This window comes from Oncorhynchus clarkii, chromosome 29, assembly GCF_045791955.1.
Source record: "Oncorhynchus clarkii lewisi isolate Uvic-CL-2024 chromosome 29, UVic_Ocla_1.0, whole genome shotgun sequence".
Taxonomy (NCBI): Eukaryota; Metazoa; Chordata; class Actinopteri; order Salmoniformes; family Salmonidae; genus Oncorhynchus; species Oncorhynchus clarkii.
This window is the reverse complement of record NC_092175.1, coordinates 42,208,770-42,219,256: the sequence shown is the minus strand read 5'-3', so window position 1 is coordinate 42,219,256 and position 10,487 is coordinate 42,208,770. Positions and strand designations below refer to the sequence as shown.

The 10,487-nt window shown below is 47.6% G+C and overlaps 1 protein-coding gene across 1 annotated transcript in view; it reads left to right on the top strand.

Annotated features, from left to right (window-relative positions):
• Positions 1 to 7,475, top strand: part of LOC139388242 (dachsous cadherin-related 1b) — a 239,018-nt gene extending 231,543 nt beyond the window's left edge. Inside the window, exons 31-33 of the mRNA XM_071134790.1 lie at positions 294 to 465; positions 3,869 to 4,278; positions 4,606 to 7,475. Of these exons, the coding sequence (XP_070990891.1) occupies positions 294 to 465; positions 3,869 to 4,278; positions 4,606 to 6,674 (2,651 nt within the window). The 3' untranslated portion in view covers positions 6,675 to 7,475. The remainder of the gene's footprint in view (positions 1 to 293; positions 466 to 3,868; positions 4,279 to 4,605) is intronic.
• Positions 7,476 to 10,487: the final 3,012 nt, after the last annotated feature.

Genomic DNA, 10,487 nt, shown 5'->3' with positions numbered 1-10,487 from the left:
ATAGGACTGGCATATAGGTAGAGGCAGGGTAGCCTAGTGGTTAGAGCATAGTAACCGAAAGGTTGCAAGTTCAAATCCCCGAGCTGACAAGGTACAAAATCTGTCGTTCTGCCCCTGAACAGGCAGTTAACCCACTGTTCCTAGGCCGTCATTGAAAATAAGAATTTGTTCTTAACTGACTTGCCTAGTTAAATAAAGGTCAAATAAAATAAATAGGCGAAGTCCAAGTGAATGGGTTTCAAACCTGTGTTTTATTCAAAACTTTTCAAATTATTTATCTCGTCTCCCTACAGGGACCCTGTTCATCAGGGAGAGGTCAGAGTTTGATCCAGAGAACCCGTCCGTCAGTGTGGTCATCGAAGCCTGTGACGGGGGATCCCCGCCCCTCTCCTCCGTCACCACAGTACAGGTCCAGCTATCAGACGTCAACGACAACGCTCCCGTCTTCCACCAATCAGAGTACAGGTAGGTCACAGCGCTCCCGTCTTCCACCAATCAGAGTTCAGGTAGGTCACAGCGCTCCCGTCTTCCACCAATCAGAGTACAGGTAGGTCACAGCGCTCCCGTCTTCCACCAATCAGAGTTCAGGTAGGTCACAGCGCTCCCGTCTTCCACCAATCAGAGTACAGGTAGGTCCCGTCTTCCACCAATCAGAGTACAGGTAGGTCCCGTCTTCCACCAATCAGAGTACAGGTAGGACACAACTCTCCCTTCTTCCACCAATTGAAGTACAGGTAGGTCCCGTCTTCCACCAATCAGAGTACAGGTAGGTCCCGTCTTCCACCAATCAGAGTACAGGTAGGTCTCGTCATCTACCAATAGGTGGCTGTCATCTTTTTTATCATGATTAAGGGTAGATCCTGCACAGATGAATTGGCTTTGAGCAGTTTCTGTTTCTAGCATATCCTGACATGTTTACAATGAGTCTAGTTACTCTACAGATATATGAAGCTAGTTACTGTACAGATATATGAAGCTAGTTATTCTACAGGTATATGAAGCTAGTTACTCTATAGATATATGAAGCTAGTTACTCTACAGATATATGAAGCTAGTTACTCTATAGATATATGAAGCTAGTTACTCTACAGATATATTTATTTATTTATTTTTTATTTCACCTTTATTTAACAAGGTAGGCAAGTTGAGAACAAGTTCTCATTTACAATTGCGACCTGGCCAAGATAAAGCAAAGCAGTTCGACACATACAACGACACAGAGTTACACATGGAGTAAAACAAACATACAGTCAATAATACAGTATAAACAAGTCTATATACGATGTGAGCAAATGAGGTGAGATAAGGGAGGTAAAGGCAAAAAGGCCATGGTGGCAAAGTAAATACAATATAGCAAGTAAAACACTGGAATGGTAGATTTGCAATGGGAGAATGTGCAAAGTAGAAATAAAAATAATGGGGTGCAAAGGAGCAAAATAAATAAATAAATTAAATACAGTAGGGAAAGAGGTAGTTGTTTGGGCTAAATTATAGGTGGGCTATGTACAGGTGCAGTAATCTGTGAGCTGCTCTGACAGTTGGTGCTTAAAGCTAGTGAGGGAGATAAGTGTTTCCAGTTTCAGAGATTTTTGTAGTTCGTTCCAGTCATTGGCAGCAGAGAACTGGAAGGAGAGGCGGCCAAAGAAAGAATTGGTTTTGGGGGTGACTAGAGAGATATACCTGCTGGAGCGTGTGCTACAGGTGGGAGATGCAATGGTGACCAGCGAGCTGAGATAAGGTGGGACTTTACCTAGCAGGGTCTTGTAGATGACATGGAGCCAGTGGGTTTGGCGACGAGTATGAAGCGAGGGCCAGCCAACGAGAGCGTACAGGTCGCCATGGTGGGTAGTATATGGGGCTTTGGTGACAAAACGGATTGCACTGTGATAGACTGCATCCAATTTGTTGAGTAGGGTATTGGAGGCTATTTTGTAAATGACATCGCCAAAGTCGAGGATTGGTAGGATGGTCAGTTTTACAAGGGTATGTTTGGCAGCATGAGTGAAGGATGCTTTGTTGCGAAATAGGAAGCCAATTCTAGATTTAACTTTGGATTGGAGATGTTTGATATGGGTCTGGAAGGAGAGTTTACAGTCTAACCAGACACCTAAGTATTTGTAGTGGTCCATGTATTCTAAGTCAGAGCCGTCCAGAGTAGTAATGTTGGACAGGCGGGTAGGTACAGGTAGCGATCGGTTGAAGAGCATGCATTTAGTTTTACTTGTATTTAAGAGCAATTGGAGGCCACGGAAGGAGAGTTGTATGGCATTGAAGCTTGCCTGGATGGTTGTTAACACAGTGTCCAAAGAAGGGCCAGAAGTATACAGAATGGTGTCGTCTAAGTAGAGGTGGATCAGAGACTCACCAGCAGCAAGAGCGACCTCATTGATGTATACAGAGAAGAGAGTCGGTCCAAGAATTGAACCCTGTGGCACCCCCATAGAGACTGCCAGAGGTCCGGACAGCAGACCCTCCGATTTGACACACTGAACTCTATCAGAGAAGTAGTTGGTGAACCAGGCGAGGCAATCATTTGAGAAACCAAGGCTGTCGAGTCTGCCGATGAGGATGTGGTGATTGACAGAGTCGAAAGCCTTGGCCAGATCAATGAATACGGCTGCACAGTAATGTTTCTTATCGATGGCGGTGAAGATATCATTTAGGACCTTGAGCGTGGCTGAGGTGCACCCATGACCAGCTCTGAAACCAGATTGCATAGCAGAGAAGGTATGGTGAGATTCGAAATGGTCGGTAATCTGTTTGTTGACTTGGCTTTCGAAGACCTATATATGATATATGAGTCTAGTTACTCTACAGATATAGTAAGCTAGTTACTCTCCAGATATATGAAACTAGTTACTCTACAGATATATGAAGCTAGTTACTCTCCAGATATATGAAGCTAGTTACTCTACAGATATATGAAGCTAGTTACTCTACAGATATATGAAGCTAGTTACTCTACAGATATATGAAGCTAGTTACTCTACAGATATATGAAGCTAGTTACTCTACAGATATATGAAGCTAGTTACTCTACAGGTATATGAAGCTAGTTACTCTATAGATATATGAAGCTAGTTACTCTACAGATATATAAAGCTAGTTACTCTATAGATATATGAAGCTAGTTACTCTATAGATATATGAAGCTAGTTACTCTACAGATATATGAAGCTAGTTACTCTATAGATATATGAAGCTAGTTACTCTATAGATATATGAAGCTAGTTACTCTATAGATATATGAAGCTAGTTACTCTACAGGTATATGAAGCTAGTTACTCTACAGATATATGAAGCTAGTTACTCTATAGATATATGAAGCTAGTTACTCTATAGATATATGAAGCTAGTTACTCTATAGATATATTAAGCTAGTTACTCTATAGATATATGAAGCTAGTTACTCTACAGGTATATGAAGCTAGTTACTCTATAGATATATGAAGCTAGTTACTCTATAGATATATGAAGCTAGTTACTCTATAGATATAGTTAAAAAATACATTTAACCAGGCAGGTCAGTTAAAAACAAATTCTTATTTTACAATGACGGCCTACCCCGGTCAAACCCTCCCCTAACCCGGACGCCTCTGGGCCAATTGTGCGCTGCTCTATGGCACTCCCGATCACGGCCAGTTGTGATATAGCCCGGGATCGAACCAAGGTCTGTAGTGGCGCCTCTAGCACAGAGGTACAGTGCCTTAGAATGCTGCGCCTCTCGGGAACCCTTTAGGGCCCTATAGATACATGAAGCTAATAAATACTATATATGTAAATGTGACATATAATATGTTAATGTTAAGCCTTACCAATTATTTATTATTCTGATCTAAATGATTTATTCTGATCATTGTGTTTCCAGGGCGACGGTGTTGGAGGACTCCATCCCCGGGGCGACCATCCTGACCCTGGAGGCCATGGACGCTGATTTCTCTCGGGACAACTGCGGCTTCGACTTCGCCATTGCCAATGGCAATACTGGGAACGTCTTCCAGATCGAGAGCAGCGTGCGCTTCCTGGAGGGGCGGGGCTTCCAGACCGTAGGGACGCTCCTATTGGCCGAGGTGCTGGACTTCGAGGCCGTGCCCCTCTATAACTTGACGGTGGTGGTGTCGGACAGAGGGGTTCCACAGAGGAGTTCTAGCGTTGCCGCGGTGATAACCGTTGGCGATGTAAACGATAACCCGCCGGCGTTTGGCAGGGCGGAGTACGCTGTGTCACTGAGTGAAGGAGCTGGCGCCGGGACAGAGATAATACGACTCACTGCCACAGGTGAGGGAATAGGCGCACACACACACACACACACACACACACACACACACACACACACACACACACACACACACACACAGAAATTAAAACGGTGGAGAGGAGATGGGTGGTGATAATGGAGACCATTTTTTTTCCTGAAATGTCTCCGTATCTTTATGTCATTCTTGTTGTGCAGCTTCAAGCATCTGTTTGTTTTATTATGACACTGTGTTAAATGCTTTTCTTTCTGTCCATCTCCCCCCCACCCATCTCCCCCCCACCCATCTCCCCCCCACCCATCTACCCCCCCCCCACCCATCTCTCCCTCCATCTCTCCCTTTCCCCCAGACCCAGACTCTGCCCCCAACGCAGAGGTCCAGTACAGTATCAGCTCAGGCGATGAGATGGACCTGTTCACCATCGACCAGTGGACCGGGGCGCTGCGGTTACAGCGACAGCTCGACCGCGAGCACCAGTCCTCCCACGTGGTCATCGTCCAGGCCTCGGATGGCCACGGTCACGTCGCCCTGACCCCGATCAGCGTAGAGGTCAAAGATGTGAATGATAACAGACCGTTCTTCCCCATCGAGACTCTGACGGCTAGCATCAGAGAGAACCAGCCGGTCAACTCAGCCGTGACCATACTCCACGCCATAGACCACGACACTGGGATGTACGGCCAGCTGAGATACTACATGGTGGAGCAAGGTCAAGGGTCAGGAGTTACAGGGCGAGAGGCCTTCACCGTGGACCAGAGTTCAGGAGAGGTCAGGGCTAAGATGACTTTTGACTTTGAGAAGGTCAACTCATTTAATTTTGTTGCTCTGGCGATGGACGCCGGTAACCACTCGGCCACGGTGACGGTCCAGGTGTACGTGACAGGTGAGGATGAGTACGACCCACTCTTCGTCTCCCCAGAGTTCTCCTTTGAGGTTCCAGAGGGTGCGAAGAGGGGCCAGAGCATCGGACAGGTCCAGGCAAACGACGAGGACGGAGGTGTAGACGGTATCGTCCTCTTCTCGCTCCCAAGCTCCTCCCTGTACTTTGACGTCAACAAAACAACCGGGGTGGTTTTCCTCAAGATGGACGGGTCTTCTAGTCGCAGCAGCAGCAGCGGGTTAGGGGGGCGGTCCAAAAGGGAGACCAGGACCATGACACTGGACGTTCACGCCCACAGCCCTCTGGACACGTCCCGGGTCACCACAGCCCAGCTGAACATCGATGTGACCAACACGTCCTTCGGCCTGGGGGCAGACCTCAACGTCCTGCTGATTATCATCATCGCCGTGTCCCTGGGGGTCGTCGTGCTACTGGTGGTCATGGCGGTGGTCATCTTCTTGCTCAAGTCAAAGAGACGCAGGAAGAACAAAGGACAGGACAACAGTGCCGTGGCCTTGGGAACCACTCTGCAGAAACTGGACGATTCCAAATCTGGAGGATCTGAGAGGATCTATCATCAGACGTTACCAGGGTACGCCGGCGACCAAGGTGGAGCAGGGGCCGGGCCCTACCCCCGGGGGGGTTCCCTTGACCCCTCCCACTCCAGCGGACGTGGCTCAGCCGAGGCGGCGGAGGACGATGAGATCAGGATGATCAACGAGTACCCCCGCGTGGCGTCCATCTCCTCGTCCATGCAGGAGCACATCTCAGCCCGCGGGCCGGACTCTGGCATCCAGCAGGACGCTGACCAGCTGTCGGACATCTCCTGTGAGCCGGCCGCCCTGGAAGGAAGCACCTGGTTCAAAGGCAAGAAGCTGGGAGGGAGTCTCAGCGGGACCATGCTGTCTGGACAGCTACCTGTCTACAGAGACGAGCTGGGAGGAGGGTACCTGGGGGTGGGGAGGGGACTCAACATCTCCCATCCTAAAGATTACGCCTTCCCAGAGGACGGGAAGCCCTCTGTAGACGGGTCCCTGACAGCCATAGTGGCCAGTGACGAAGAGCTAAGGGGCAGTTATAACTGGGACTACCTGCTCAACTGGTGCCCTCAGTTCCAACCACTAGCCAACGTCTTCACGGAGATCGCCAGGCTCAAAGACGAGACAGCCCCACAGAACCAGACCAACCCACGCCAGCCCTTCCAGCCCAAAGCCAAGACGGACCCCAAGCCTCGCATCGACCCACCGCCCCTCATCACTGCCGTGGCCCACCCTGGGGCCAAGTCCGTCCCCCCGAAGGTCCCTGTCATCGGACGCACCTTCCCCCACCTGGCCACCCTACGGCGGTCCCCCATCAGCCACGAGGGCTCCATCTCCTCAGCAGCCATGTCCCCCAGCTTCTCCCCCTCTCTCTCCCCCCTCGCCGCCCGCTCTCCCGCCGTCTCCCCCTTCGGAGTAACCCAGGGCCCCTCGACCTCCATGATCAGTACCAGGGATCCCATGCTGGACCACAGCCCCGATCACGAGATGAGGATCTGAAGATGACGTTGTTTTAGGTTTTTTAGAGACGTTTCTATAATTTATGTTTTATCATATGACAAAGTAAAGGGTGCTGAGATCTGGATGTTATATCAGCTCCTATGACACGTGAGAAAGTTGAAGGAAGTGTTTTCGGCTTTAGAGACATGTTTCTCTGATGTAGTTCTTTTAATAATCTGACAATGTGATTGGTTCTCAGATCTGAACCTTATTTCAGCTCCTAGGACAGATGAGGAGATGAAGGAAGTGTTTTCGGCTTTAGAGACATGTTTCTCTGATGTAGTTTCTCAAATGAGTTTTAGGCCATATTTCTTCACAACGGAAGAGGAATATAGTGTGGGAACATTTTGTATTAGTGAAGACCGAGTGATTGCCAAGATTGAGGCTCAATAAGATAAACACTAATATTATGAGATAGGTCACATTCACCCTCTTTTCTGAAGGGACATGTGGATTATCATTTTCTACAGGATGTTATTTCTCACCCTATGAGCCCTTAGACCTAGATATCCCGCTATGTAGTGGTGGACCATGTTGTGGGGTTGTGGAGGTTAGCATTGACAACAGACCAGCCATCTCCTCCCCTACTTGTACATCATGACGCAGGCCTCTGAGAATTGCCACAGGGTTAGGAGATTACCCAACCTCTTGGCTTCGAACAACCATGACTTGGATCTAACCCTGCAGCTGCAGACTGACCCTCACTTCAGACAGAAGGCCCTCAGTAGAGATAAACTGACCTATCGGCTGCAGACTGACCCTCCCTTCAGACAGAGGTCCTTAGTAGAGATAAACTGACCTATCGGCTGCAGATTGACCCTCCCTTCAGACAGAGGTCCTTAGTAGAGATAAACTGACCTATCGGCTGCGGACTGACCCTCCCTGCAGACAGAGGTCCTTAGTAGAGATAAACTGACCTATCGGCTGCAGACTGACCCTCCCTTCAGACAGAAGGCCCTAAGTGGAGATAAACTGACCTATCGGCTGCAGACTGACCCTCCCTTCAGACAGAGGTCCTTAGTAGAGATAAACTGACCTATCGGCTGCAGACTGACCCTCCCTTCAGACAGAAGGCCCTCAGTGGAGATAAACTGACCTATCGGCTGCAGACTGACCCTCCCTTCAGACAGAGGTCCTTAGTAGAGATAAACTGACCTATCGGCTGCAGACTGACCCTCCCTGTGGAAAGAAGGCCCTCTGTCATGAAGTCCATAGACACAGTAGATTTTCAGTCGTTTTCAGGTCCCTCCTCGCTGGCTGGTCAGAGAGATAAAGGATTCCACTATTCCTCTCTTTGACTTCCGTCTCGTCACATTCTAGATCTCCGTTAAAGACTTCAGTGTTCCGTTGCGGTGGTCTCACAAACAAAAAGGACCGCTTTTACATGACAAAACAAAATGGCTGCTTTCAAAATGGCTGACGTTTCCCCTTCTGTGGATCCAATGGACCAAGTACAAGTGTGTTGAAAAATACATTATAAACTAGCCAGTGTTTTGTACATTGGAAACGAGGAACTGAGGCTAATGTTTTCCTTTGTTGCTACGGAAGACGCATTGTTTTCTTTTGGTTGTATTTTTTTATATATTTTTATATTGACCTTTTTAATTTCTGATTTGAAATGCCAGGTTATCGTTTCATTCTATTTAGATATATGTATATTTGTATGTGTGTGTATGTAGGCCAGCCACATTATCCATGTGTTTTTCCTGTCATAGATTTTAGAGAGCCACCATCTTATGTCTTTGTGGACTCTTTGTGACGTGAGTGAGTGGGAAACATTTTGCGTTTTTGATAATTATTTATATGAAGGAAATGAACTGCTGGCCATGTCGACAGCAGGCAACCACGTTCACTTGTCACCATGCTGTAATTGTATCTGGAAAACTTTTTTTAATTTTCTTGTCAGAATGTAGATCTTCTCAAAATCCCGGCACGATCAGAGATCATTGGTCACTGCCCTCAAACTCTTGTCACCAAAACCAGACCTGTCCTCCTTGTTAGTAAACTGTTATAACTGATATGTAGCGGAGGTGAACCGGACTCACGCTCTTGTGATGAAAATCTACGTCACCCCGGTCCAAGAGGGAATGTCCTCTTGGCTTAATGTTTAAGACGTTGGTTTTCCGTGTTGGAGACCAGGGTTCAGATCCCGCCTGTGACATATACACTAGACTCAGTGTAAGTAAACTGGCTTACACAGCAGCACACATTCTCCATGGAATTCATGGAGAATTCCATTTCCTGTTCACCTCTTGTGTCTTTTGTACGAAGTGCTTCCGGCTCAACACAAAGGTCAATGGTGTGATGTCATCGCTCCGTATGATGACTTGTAAAACTGAGAAGTGGTTCAACCTCATACCATAGAAATACAATGCATAGAACATAGATTGTAGAATGGTTAAAAGGGTTTAAACAACTACTTTTAAAGGTAGCAGCACAATAATTTAACTTCAATTAGACCTGTCACGCTCCCAAATGGTTGCTTCCAAAATCAACATACTGTGTGTTCTATCTATGCATTCTATTTCTAACGGTTTCAGTGCTCCAGTTCTAGCTCTGTCGTTAGATGTGTTTTACCAGCAGGTAGGGTAGGTAGACGAGGTTATCCAGGGTCCATGTGTTTCTCTCATCACCCCACCCTCTGTGTCCTCTCCGTGTCCTATCCACGCTCCCATTGTTTGGGCTCTGTCCTGAACATCTGTTAACCTAGCAGGCCAGAGGCACACAGCTTTACCGCAACACTAGATGTGTCCCAAATTGCACCATATTTCCTATGTAATGCACTACTTTTGACCAGAGGGTTCTGGCCAGAGGGTTCTGACCAGAGGGTTCTGACCAGAGGGTTCTGTTCAGAGAGATCTGTTCAGAGAGATCTGTTCAGAGGGTTCTGACCAGAGGGTTCTGACCAGAGGGTTCTGTTCAGAGGGTTCTGTTCAGAGAGATCTGTTCAGGGGGTTCTGGCCAGAGGGTTCTGTTCAGAGGGTTCTGTTCAGAGGGTTCTGTTCAGAGAGTTCTGACCAGAGGGTTCTGTTCAGAGGGTTCTGGCCAGAGGGTTCTGACCAGAGGGATCTGTTCAGAGGGTTCTGTTCAGAGGGCACTATATAGGTAATATGGTGCCAATTGGGACACACAGACTGTCTTCTCCAGTATTACCTTTCCTGTTGTTTAGTTCAGTGTGTGTTGAGTCAGGGGTGATCTGCAGCAATGTGATGCTCTCCTGTTCTTCACATGCCGCTTTCAAATCAACTGGGAACTCCAATCCTCGTAAATCTCAGACTTTTGAATTCAGTGCTTTCAAATCAACTGGGAACTCCAATCCTCGTAAAATCTCAGACTTTTGAATTCAGTGCATTCAAATCAACTGGGAACTCTTCACGAGCTCCGATTGGGGAAAAATGGTTTTGAACGGTCATCCAACTTAGAATTCCAAGTCAGAAACTCGGGCATCTTTCTAGAGCATTGACTTTCCGACCTGAAGATCACTGACGTCATGATTTGACATAGGTTTTTTTCAGAGTTGCCAGTTGTCTTGAAAGCACCACAAGGGGATAGTTTGTTGAACTCTGCTGTGCTGCATGCCTGATGATATAATTCTACCATACCAACAACTGTCTGCCTGCCTCTCGCTAACCTGGCGCTAACTCTGTCAGCCCACTAAACGGGCGGCAGGTGGCCTAGTGGTTAGAGCGATGGGCCAGTAACCAAAAGGTCAAATCCCCGAGCTGACAAGGTAAAACAAATCTGTTGTTCTGCCCCTGAACAAGGCAGTTAACCCACTGTTCCCCTGAACAAGGCAGTTAACCCACTGTTCCC